General features: G+C 34.9%; 1 protein-coding gene across 1 annotated transcript in view; it reads left to right on the top strand.

Annotated features, from left to right (window-relative positions):
• Positions 1–10954, top strand: part of LOC107562513 (junction plakoglobin-like) — a 92995-nt gene extending 82041 nt beyond the window's left edge. Inside the window, exons 10-16 of the mRNA XM_016247139.1 lie at positions 3551–3703; positions 3897–4016; positions 5169–5319; positions 8059–8180; positions 9056–9098; positions 10552–10703; positions 10834–10954. Coding sequence (XP_016102625.1) covers positions 3551–3703; positions 3897–4016; positions 5169–5319; positions 8059–8180; positions 9056–9098; positions 10552–10688 — 726 coding nt within the window. The 3' untranslated portion in view covers positions 10689–10703; positions 10834–10954. The remainder of the gene's footprint in view (positions 1–3550; positions 3704–3896; positions 4017–5168; positions 5320–8058; positions 8181–9055; positions 9099–10551; positions 10704–10833) is intronic.
• Positions 10955–12992: the final 2038 nt, after the last annotated feature.

Genomic DNA, 12992 nt, shown 5'->3' with positions numbered 1-12992 from the left:
TTTAAACATAAAACTTTAATAAACAAATGAACGAACACAAAATGAAAGTAAAAGCAGCAGTCCTTCACGGACGACTGCCACATAAAACAACAACATAAAATCTAGGCCTGGTCCTCTCTCGTCCTTCACTGTCGTCGCTCCTCCTTTTATCCTTCCGGAGCTCCTCCGTGCTCCGTTCCCACGGCTCTCGGCCCCGCCCCACTCGTCACATACCCCCCATCGCCCCTCAGGGTACTCCCGAGACTGCGCCCTCCCCCCTCTCTGGGGGGAGCCGATCACGGCGGCTGCGGCATACCTGGGGGTAAGGACAGACAGACGGGGTGAGAGAAAAGGAGACGGAAGGATGAGGAGAGAGAGAGGGGAGAGAGGAAAAGAAAAAAAATTCTCGGTCCGGTTCCCGGACACACTGCCGCTTGGTCCTCAACCAGCTGAGAGGCTCTCACTTGCGGTGCCATGCGATGGTACTGGACGTCTTTGGTGGACGGCTCGATACTCCTCCGCCTCCTGGTGGACGGCGATGGCTCCTCCGGTCGAGGGCAGCCGACAGCGAGTCCCCCGTTCCCTGCTCCTCCCCAATCATGGCGGATGGCTGCAGGCTCCGGCCTCCAGTCGAACGGCGCTGACTCTTCCGCTCCCTCTCGGACGGCAGCCACCCCTCCTCGACCCAGGAGCGCGGCAGTGAGCTCTCCATTCCACCTCGTCTTCCATCGTTCCAGCACCACCGCCTCGGGCAGCCACTGGCGGTTTCTGCTTCTTCCTGCTACCCGATCTCCTCAGCACCGCGACCCCCCTTAGCAGCGTGGGCTCTCTGGCAGCGTGTCCCTCCTTCCTCCCGGGTTTCGGCACCAATGTAACAAACGTTCATAGTCATGGGAAGAAGGTGGCGGGAATAATAAAACAAACACAAAATGAAAGTAAAGCGGCAGCTCCTCACAGACAACTGACGCACACAAAACACAAAATAAAGTCCAGGCCTGGTCCTCTCTCGTCCTTTACTGTCGTTACTCTTCATTGTATCCTTCCGGAGCTCCTCCGTGGGACTCGAGACCGGTGAGTGGCGCAGGTTTCACTCATTATCATTAACTCCACTGGCCTCGCTCCGTTCCCATGGCTCTCGGCCCCGCCTCACTAGTCACATTTATTTTCTCTAAAGGCATTTTAGGAAAAACATCAGATAAACATGATATTGAAATATTTATTTTGAAAGCAATAGGAGAGTATTTTTTTTATTTGATTTTTTATCTTTTTTAACTTTTATCTTTATATTTGCTTCTCATATTTATCTTAACAATGCCTCACACATCTCAATATAGATTTCTCATCAAATTCTTCTAAAACCAAAATGTCTAAGCTATTCTGTACCATTTTTTTTTATTTTATTTAGAGTACATTTTATTTACTTTATAAACATTGCATTAATCCATTTGTGAGAATAAGAAATAACAACACATAAAAAATACATTAACAACTAGGTTCGTGAAAATGTTATGAACAGTAAATTATATGCATTTTTTGCACTTTTTCTTTTTTGCACATTGCTTCTCATATTTTTCTCTCAACAACATCTCTAAATGTGCTCAGAATTGCTCAATATGAACTTTCTCCTAAAATTCTTATAAAACCAAATTAATGAATATTTTTCCTAGTAATATAGTTGTAGCCTAATTATTGTAGTAGTATGGCCCAATTTTATGCATTTTATTACTGATTTGGACATGGTTCATTTAGAGCCAGAACTATTTATTTTATAATGGCTCCTATATAGAAACCAGAAAACAGTTCAACAGTTTCACAAATGAAATTCATGCAGACCTTATGTACTACAGTTGGACCTCAGTTTGGCTGATGACTTGGTTTGCACCCAGGCGGGGTGGAGAAGACAGATCACTAATGCAACACACATGAGAGCCCAATGTCTGAAATGTATTGCATCATGTTTATTTGCAGGCGTTTTCGGTGCTTGACATGGCTTGTCGTCCCACCCTGCGGAGATCTGCACTATCAGCCAGCGTTCTCTAATCAGCATAGGAACATTGTTGACTAATGATGCGTGATGAAGGAGGCTGAAATTAAGCATTTACGCAAGGCTCTTTGTGCACAGATGGTTAGGCAGAAGTAAAATGACAAACACTTCACATAAATGCATGACATTTCTCTGAACTATATCGTGGAGTGATATACAGGTGATTTCACCGACAAAGACTCACATGTGCATTGATGCATCCATAAACATTTGAGGTTGCATTCAGTCTTACATCAACCTAAACTTTATATTCAGCTCAGATTTTTAATTAAAAAAGCATTATTGCTGCAAGTAACATTGCTCGGTTGCCATCATGTTAATGTCTCCTGGGTTTCGACAGTCGACAGTCAGCACTTTGGGATTTACAAGAGTGAGTCAGTTGTTAAAGATGATGAAAGGTTTGAGGAATGGACTTACAATGGAGCTGCACAATGATGAATTTACAACAAATGAGTTTAGGTTAAGATTATGTCTTTTTGAAACGGTACGGCGCTACAAAAGTGGGGCACGGTTCATTGTGTTAAAGAGAATTTAGCTAAGTCCATCACTAAGAAAAATCACAAAGGAGATCTTTTTCAAATTGTTTTTTCATAGGCCACAATAAGATTCATAGGTCAGGACGTGTTTGGAGCTCAATGTGCTCGGCTTCGCCAAGATACAGAGACAATCTAAAGCACGCATCTCAATATAAAATTTCTCATTAAATTTTTCCAGATTATCTGAGCTATTCTATTTCAATGTATGTATTTACTTACTCACTTACTCTGTTTTAGGCATTTTAAGAAAAAACATCAGCTAAAACGTGATATTTATATGATATTTAATATATAAACTCAATTCATTTCAATATAAACTCAAACCAATTTCAATTCTCTGAGCTAATCTATCCCATTTATTGTTTGTTTGTTTATTTATTTATTTTCTCCATTTTAGGCATTTTATTTATATTTTATTTAAATTTAAATTATATGATAATGACAACTTTTATTTAGAACAATTTTGTATTAATTTTGCAATCAAAATAGTGAATTTCGATATGAACCCATTGAATTTCACATCAAATTGTTCCAAAGCCAAATTATCTGAGCTTTTTTTTTCTCATTTATTGTTTGCTTGTTTGTTTGTTTGTAAATTGAAACTGTTTTTTTTTTATTATTATTATTATTTATTTTGGTTTCTCTTTTTTTATTTAAATTTATTTTCTCTGTTTTAGGTATTTTAAGAAAAAATTTGATATTTAAATATTATTTCAATATAAACTCGTCCGATTTCACACAAACTTCTTCCAAAACCAAAATATCTGAGCTATTTATTTCTATTTTTCAGAGCTATTTATTTATTTATGTGTTTATTGAAATTATATTCAAATGAAACAGAGTTTATTTATTTATTTAGAGCCATTTTTATTTACTTTGGAAACCATTGCATTAATCCATTGATGAGCATAAGAAAGCAATAAGAAAATTCAAACAAATAACTGAAATTGTTCTAAACGGTAATTAATTATATGCATTTTTCGCACTATAGGCCACAGTGGGTTTGATTCGTAACTTGGCCCTTTGTCCGGCCAATCAGGCGCCACTGAGAGAATCTGGGACAATCCCTCGACTGGTCAACCTGCTATTGAAAGCTCATCAGGAAACTCAAAGACACGGCTCAGGGGCCCAGCAGACCTATCAGGTGCGTTTGGAGCTTTTTATACCTGTGCATTTATTTTTCTTTATTCACCCTCACATATAGGCCGAAGCCCTCAAAGGGAGGAAAAAATACAATCCAATAAGCATCAAGGTCCCAGTATCTGGCATGGACCAGGTCCCTTTAGCATTAGAGTTAATGTTTTCTTCTCACTTTCACTCTTTTTTTTTTTTCACAGGATGGCGTGCGAATGGAGGAGATCGTGGAAGGCTGTACGGGCGCTTTGCATATACTGGCCAGAGATCCCTTCAACCGAGGGGAGATCGCCAGCATGCAGACCATTCCTCTGTTTGTGCAAGTACTGAACCAACTTATTGCAGTCCTGGCAGTGAAAGCGGTTCATCTGTGTTTGTTGTGATGTGTGGGTGTTGCGGGCGATGACTGCGGGGTGTCTGGCTGCTGTTTGTATGTGTGTGTTTGTCTGTGTTTATATATTACGCTACCAGTGTCAGCGAAGCTACATTTAAAGCTTTCTTTTAAAATACAGTCAAGCTACTCTTTTGAAAAAGAAATTAGCTAAGCTACAAGCAAAAAATAAATAAGTAAACAAAAATACCATAAGGGTGTGATATATTTTTGAAATACATATCTATCAGATGATATCTTTTTTATGTAGAGACACATTTTTCTGGCGCAACAACAAGCAGTTTGAGTGGGGTCATAGTGTTAAATTTGAAGACATACATACTAAATAATAATGCAAATGTTACAAAAGGACTTATGTGCAGTGTTATAGCATTTATTTATTTTGAATATTAAATTGATTTACTATAATATTTATTATTATAGTATACTATGAATACTGTAATACACTTTATTATTATAGTAAACTACATATTTTCATCTAATTTTTGATCTAATATTTATATTATATTGTATTATATATTATATGTTGTTTTATTTCAGCTTTATTTCAATGAACGAAAAAGATCCTTAATAGTTTTAGCTTTAACAACACTGCTTATGTGCAGGAACTCTGTTCTGAATTGATTCATATAGATGAATCTGCTGAATGAACCAATTCGCTAAAATCATATTTCCCCAAACTGACAGAAAGAGAGTGTTAAAAATGATGTTGTTAAGTATTTGTGCAAAATACAATTTTACATAAAAAAAAAAAGATGTAGTGTTTAGTTGCTATTTGTTGGGAAAAGTAGCTTGTTACTGAAAAAGAGTATTGAATGTTACAATACTGAAAAATACTATTGTCACTCATTTTAGTTGCTTCCCAAAACACTGTGCATTATGTTACATTTATTATTTTAGTACACGCTTTTGTACAAAGTAACTTAAAAAAATAGGAAGCAGTTACATAAGTGCAAGATTGTTTAGAAAAATACAACCTTGTAGATGGAGGTGGAGGTGTTGATGAAGCAGTAGTGAAACAGCACAGATGAGTTTTTTTGTGTGTATAACCCCTCTCATTCTTTGACTTCCTGTTTCCTGTTAGCTTCTGTACTCCTACGTGGAAAACATAAAGCGTGTGTCCGCCGGTGTTTTGTGTGAACTGGCTCTGGATAAGCAGTCTGCTGAGATGATTGACGCAGAAGGAGCATCTGCACCTCTAATGGAACTCCTGCACTCTCCCAATGAGGGGATTGGTGAGTGATGCCCATCCAGAGAAAGTTTAATGCCACACCCCAATATGGCAAGCTGTTTTAACACTTATGAAACATATATGTATAACATGTATACATTTAATGTACAAAACATACTAGTATCTATTTTCATGTTATTAGCGCTTATGTTTTACCTACTAGTATATATTCCATTACTTCCTAGTACTTATTCGTTAGCTAGTGCTTATTCTTTAGGTACTAGTACCTATTAAATAGATACTACTACTTATTCATTAAATACTAGTACTAATTCATTAGATAGCAGTAGTTATTATTGGATACTAGTACTTATTAATAGATACTAGTAGCTATTATTAGATACTAGTACCTATTCATTAGATGTTTCATACTAGCACTTATTCATTAGATACTAGTAGTTATTATTGGATACTAGTACTTATTCATTAGATACCAGTAGTTATTATTAGATATTAGTACTTATTCATTAGATACTAGTACTTATTAATAGATACTAGTAGTTATTAAGTAGATACTAGTACTTAGTCATTAGATACTAGTACATATTTCATTAGTTACTAGTAACTATTTTATTTTTACTAGTAACACATTTCAAATTTTTCCCATTGGCGTCTATGGGGATTTGTCATTCATATATCAAATATTCCATTTTGAATCTAGTATATATAATTGGGTACTAGTACTTATTTTTAGATACTAGTACTTAATCATTAAATACTAGTACTTGTTTTTAGATACTCGTACCTATTAAATAGACACTAGTATTTACTCATTACATACTAGTATTTATTCATTAGATATTGAATATTATTCAATACTTATTATTAAATACTAGTAGTTAATATTAGATACCTATTAAATAGGTATTCATATTTATTGATTAGCTTCATTAACACTTTATTTTAAGGTGTCTTTGTTACACGTTACATGTGCTTACTATTATAATAGCAATTAATTATGCATAATTACATGCAAGTAACCCTAAGCCAAACCCAAATCCTAACACTAACCATATAGTAAGTACATGTAGTTAATTAATATTATTTAGTACTTATATGTATAATTACACCGTAACAAGGACACTTTAAAATAAAGTGTAACTTTAGCTTCTAATACTTTTTCAATAGATACTAGTGCACATTTATAAAATACTAGTACTTATTCAAATGTATTATTTTTTTTCACTAGAGAGGTTTTTAATTGAACTCTACAGTGGCCATTCTGACTAGTCGTAAGACAAGTTAAAAAGTTATTGTGACTAGTATAATAAGATTTGTTTCTAGAAACAATCACAAAAGATACTAGTTTCTAATAAATAAGTACTAGTACCTAATGAACAACTACTAGTATCTATTAAATAGGAGCTAGTATCTAATGAAAAGTAATAGTATTCAATAAATAAGTACTAGTATCTAATGAATACTTACTAGTAATATTTTAAATATCTGAATGACAGATGGTCAATGGTAAAAATTTGAAATGTGTTACTAATAACAGTAATGTAGTTACTAGTCACTATTGAAATAATTGATAGTATCTAATAAATAAGAACTAGTGTCAAATGAATAAGTACTAGTATCTTTAAAAAGTCACTAGTATCAAAGATTAAGCACTAGTGGCTAAAGAATAAGTACTAGTAGCTAATGGATAAGTACTAGTACTTAATGGAATAGATACTAGAAGCTAAAAAAACAAGTACTAGTAGCATTAAAATAGATACAAGTACATTTTAAGGATTAAATGTTAAAACAGCTTGCCATACCTTGTGACTAATAACGTGTGTCACTTCATGTTGTTAAAACACAGAAAAGAGCCATATGCCATTGGACAGATCATAGTCTGTACAACCATTTGAAACTGTGCAAAGCTGATACAGAAAACTGGCAATTCTGCATTCTTGTGTTTACAGTTTCATACCAGTATCTTTCATAAACTGCCGACACTTTCTCCTGTATCTGCTCGACAATAACAGTCTGCGGTAGACAAACACTGTCAGACATACAACATGTCGTTACGCTGACTTTGGTGCCACACGTCAGTATAAAAAATAAGCAGAACACACAAAAGACCACAAGTTCTTGTGCTCGACACTTAACATGTTAAATGTTAAATAGTCTCACAAGCTGAAGATTTCACTTTCAGGAATACATTTGGTTAAAAAGTCTGTTTACATATACGAAGGCCATCTGACTGGCATGACATCACTTGATTACACTTCACTTGATTTGGTGTGACATAAGGACAGGCAATAGACCATTCAAGTCATAGTTCAGCAAGTGAATTTTGTATATTTGTTTGTATGTATTATTTGTGTATTTGTATATAAATTTATATTACTTAATAAATTATTATTGAATATTACATAATAATTAAATATTTATACATTATATATATATATATGTGTGTGTGTGTGTGTGTGTTGCATTATGAACTTATTAATTATTTTTCAGAATTCTTTGATGAAAAGAAAGTTCTAAAGAACAGCATTTACTTAAAATAGAAATCTTTTGTAACAGTGTAAAAGTATTTACTGTCATTTTTGACCTTTTTATTTTTTCATATGTTCTCAATGTAATTATTTATTTATTTATTATTATTTTCTTTCCACTTTTATTCAGTAAATATATTTCATGCATTATAAAAATTACATAATAATAATAATAATCCATAATAATATGTAAATGATTATCATATCATATCATACATCCAAAAATCTGGTGGTAATCATTCTCTCTTCTTCAGCCACCTATGCTGCAGCTGTTCTCTTCCGCATCTCTGAGGACAAGAGTTCAGACTACAGGAAGCGTGTGTCGGTGGAGCTCACCCATTCCCTCTTCAAACATGACCCTGCAGCTTGGGAAATGGTGAATATATTTATTCAGGAGTCACACAGCACTCCAGCACAGTGCACATTATTATTAATGAGATCATTTCGAATTGTGTATGCAGTATCAATTTTTAGCAATCATAATGAAATAATTATATTGATATGACATAATTGACGACATACCTTTCAATTGTTGAAAATGAATGCAAACCCAATTGGTAATTCAACCCTGATGTGAAACAGTGTGCTTTTTTTTTTCTTCTTCTTCAATAATTCAGTGTGTCGGTGTCAATTAGGTTTCTTATACTGCAATCGGTTATATGATCGTCACATGCACATGGATCTTTTTAGGCATTTTTGGTGTGTAGATCTGGAAAAATGGCTCAGAAAAGCTATGTTAGTTATCATAAGAAGTGTCGTGTTTGCAGATACAACTTAGTTTGATATTTTTCTAATGCAATAACATTCAAATCTTCTTGTGTGTGACTTGTGTCCAAAACGTTAGAAATACTTTTTGGGGCCACTGTGTAATACTATAAACAGTTGCAAATGTAAATGAGATGGATAGGAGACGACGTATATGTAAAGGAGATGGATATGTCCTAATGAAAGTGAATTGCTGACCACGGCATTTATTTGATCAGTAAAATCAGTAATATTGTGAAATATTATTACCATTTAAAATAGCTGTTTTCTATTTGAATATTATAAAATGTAATTTATTCCTGTGATACAAAGCTAAATTTTCAGCATCATTACTCCAGTCTTCAGTGTCACATGATCCTTCGGAAATCATTCTAATATGCTGATTTGCTGCTCAAGTTGATATTTCCCGATATTTCAATGGTATCATATTTTTGTTTGTTATGAAAGAAGCTTTTAATGAATGTGTTTGCATTCATATTCTTTCAGGCACATGCCGCCATGCCACTCGACCCTGGATATATACCAGATGGTGAGTTGAGAGCACAGTCGACAGCCCAGCACATCTTTCTGCTTTAGTACACAACACCACCGCAAATTGCCTATTTATCCGGCACATCTCGCTGCATTAGAGTGAAGAGCATTACAATACAATGCCACATGACAAATGAGTTATGGCATGCGTATGCATGTGAGAGAAGGGTCAAAGACGAAAAGATAAAGAGAGACAGTCATTGAATTCACATTTATCAAGCGCAAGAGCGGTTTGATTGTCAGTCCGTCCCACAAACTGACAGAATACTGTGTTCCTCAGTGAGGGAACGTTAAGTATACAATGTGCTGTTCACTCGTTCGTCGAAATTGGAAATAAAAAAAACCCCACTGAAACCAGATCGACCTGTTTGATCCTGTTACACGATTATTTTACACACTGATACTGTTCAGCCATAAAATATGTTTTTAAAAAACTTAGTCTTTAAATTATATATCATGATAGCAATAGACTATAAACTCATTCAGAATGAGAATGTAAGAATGATGTTCAGTAAATTATTGTTTTATGATGAATAATGAAGAGGCTGTTTCATGGAATGATTAAATAATAAATTATAGTACATATAAAAAAAAATGCAACAGCACGTCACCATACGCCTGACTTTATTAGTCTAACTTGACATTTTCACTTCAAAATAAGAACAGTTTGTTCCCTGCAGGTCTTGGACTGTCTATAAAAAAATCTACTGAAAATAATTTATTTGACCCTCTAACTCTAGCACTTTCTATTCTATTTTAATTCTACTTTATCTATATTTATCTTCTTTTTTTTATTTAAATAGCTTTCTATTTTTTCTACTTGTTTTTCTGTGTGTGTGTGTGTGTGTGTGTGTGTGTGTGTGTATAATATACATACTGAGTATAATATATATACACCTTGCTACGTGTACTGTGTTAGGCTAACCGAGACTTGTCATTTGCACTTATACTGTATATTGTTGCTCTTTTGTTAGTTTTGACTGCTTCTATTGTCCTCGTTTGTAAGTCGCTTTGGATAAAAGCATCTGCTAAATGACTAAATGTAAATGTAAATAATACAGCTGTAATATTTTGTCTCGTACAAAACAAACATCATTTTCCATGTACTATTATAAATATGACATATGAAGTTTGAGGATAAGGGTGTTTTTCCATCTGATTCTTCAGGCGATTCTGCTCTGGCCTCAGGGGTGTGTGTGTTTCTGCTTGAATGTTGGTGTATTATCAAATGTGGCAATTGGATTCATTGAATTAGTTCAGCTGAAATCCCCCTCGGTCACTTACACTTCATTAACCAGCCCTCGATCAATGTCAAGGGTCCTCCATTATGTCAAATTGCTTGAAGTAGATGTTTTTATTCTTTTACACATTTTCTAATTAAGACAATGATGGCATAATGAAGGCATAATTACTGTAACTTTAATTGATCTCTCTCTCTCTTTCTCTCTAAGATCTGGATGCAGTTTACCCTCCATATGGTTACTCTGATTTACCCATGGATGGCCTCCCGCTGGACGCTGAGCTACATGAGCAATACATGCCAGAAATGACCTATGACCCTCGACAGGTGTACCCAAATCCTCTTTAACAACACTGCCAGCAGGTTAGTTTGCACACGCTTCCCTGACGTACAATTCAGAGTCTCTAGTTAGGGGTCAACTCAGCATTATTGTTTGTTTTCTGAACGTGTGATTCCTGAATAAAATAAATCACAACAAACATGTTCCTCTCAGTCTTCAGGTCAAATGAAGTGGATGATGAAGATGGAGACCCCAAACCAGTTTGTTCCCTGCAAAAAAAAAAAAAAAACATGGAGCAGGGCCTGAACTGTGCAGTGCTTGAACGAAAGAAGAACAAAACACATGACTTGCTTTAGTTCACCACCGGTCTGTTTGTGACGTGAACTCTAAGCACTGCCTAACTCATCTTGTCATCTTGTGCTACTAACAGAGTGACGAAGCCTAAAAGTGTGGTGACGCGATAAGCATGTGATCATAACATGTACATTTTGTACTTTATATTGTTTGTCCAAAGATGTCCAGACAACTCCGTCCTAGAAATGTAGCATAGCTAGTTAGCGGCTCAGCCACACGAGGGTTCAATTTTCTTTGCGTTCTGTGTATTTGTGGCTCTGAGGCATTGCTACTGAGTAGAAAATCAACAACAAAACATGCATCTAAAAACAGAAGCCTGTTTGTATTTTCATAATCTCACTATTATAGGAAGACATTTGTTGGCATGAGAAGACATTGATATGTTGTCCTGCCTTTTTTTTGGTACTTAAGAAAACTGCAAACCTCTTCTAACAGGTCAAGGGCAGGATTTCTTCTGTTTTATTTTCCTTGCATTTTTCTCATTATGTTTAAGAGACAAACTGATATTCAGTTGGAAGAGAACGTTTGTGGTGTATGATTTCATGTAAAGACATTTTAGGAGGCATTAATGGATGATAGATCTGTAAACATTAATCTTAGCTATAACGTATTTGGACACAAATTCCTAATAAACCAATAAAATATTAATGCCAATGGTTTTGAAATTAAATTCTCAGTAAGCGCATGCTTACTTTATTACAAGTTAAACTTGACTTACTTTACTTAAGTTTATTTTCTGTAGATTAGATGTGTTTTAATGACTCTGCTATCATGCAACAACATTGCACATCCAAAAATAATTGTAGGATTCATACATTTACAGGTATGTCGAAGTTGCTAAATTAAATATGTACAATGTATGGCCACATTTGTAGTATATTTTAGAGAAATCTAATACACGGTGACTCTGTGACAATGACCATTTGTTTTTCTTTCAGTGTTATTACTGTAATAGGGAACATTGTGTCATTATCCTGAATTCGATTTTTATTTTTTTTGCACAATAATCATTTAGCTTGGTTATTTTGATTATGCTCTAAAAAGATGGTATATTGCTCTTCATTAAGACTGAGCACAATGCACTGTTTTACAAAGGAATGATTAGCATTATAGTGATTGCTTTTCCCATCTTGCAATTTTAAGTCACCCTTAAAGATTCCAGCTAGACTTTCAATACAAAACAACCCTTATTATTACACAGCTCTCTGGAACAAAATATTGTATGATTATGACTAATCAACTACATTATCCCTTACTTGTTTACTCCAGACTATTCGCTCTCTTATGCCCTCTTTATATAACATCCCATAGACTTTAAATATTTTTTATACAAAAACTATATTGTTTTACATCATTGTACATACAGTAGATATAAATGTGCTAATCTTGTTTTGAATGACATGCTGAATTTTGTGGTCATATGACTGAGTGTGATGCAAGGGATCTTAAACATGAATTTGAAAGGCTTAAATGAATTTGAAATGCTTTACAATCTGTGTGAAGTGTGATTGCTGACTGATGAAATTGCAGTAGTTGTCAAGCATTATTCATTAACTGTAACTATAATGGAGAATTTAGCTTCATACAGTAAGTACAAATCTGCCTGCCATCTGTTGGTATATAAGGAAAAATGTATGTGCCAAAAGTAATAGTAGTTACATTGATAAAGACTATTCTGGTACGGTTTCCCCGGTTATGCTCGAATTTTTTACAGCAGCAGTGTTAGTATCAATCATGTTAAAGGAATAGTTCACCCAAAAATTTGCTGAACATTTACTCACCCTCAGGTCATCCAAGATGTAGATGAGTTTGTTTCTTCGTCAGAACAGATTTGGAGAAATGTAGCATTACATCACTTGCTCATCAATGGATGCTCTGCAGTGAATGGGTGCCGTCAGAATGAGAGTCCAAACAGCTGATAGAAACATCATGATAATCCACAACAAATCCACACCACTCCAGTCCATAAATTAATGAAGTGAAAAGCTACATGTTTGTAAGAATCTGTTGCTTCCGGC

The sequence above is a fragment of the Sinocyclocheilus grahami genome, unplaced genomic scaffold (assembly GCF_001515645.1).
Source record: "Sinocyclocheilus grahami isolate Dianchi unplaced genomic scaffold, SAMN03320097.WGS_v1.1 scaffold826.1, whole genome shotgun sequence".
Lineage (NCBI taxonomy): Eukaryota > Metazoa > Chordata > Actinopteri > Cypriniformes > Cyprinidae > Sinocyclocheilus > Sinocyclocheilus grahami.
This window is presented reverse-complemented; position numbering and strand designations above follow the sequence as displayed.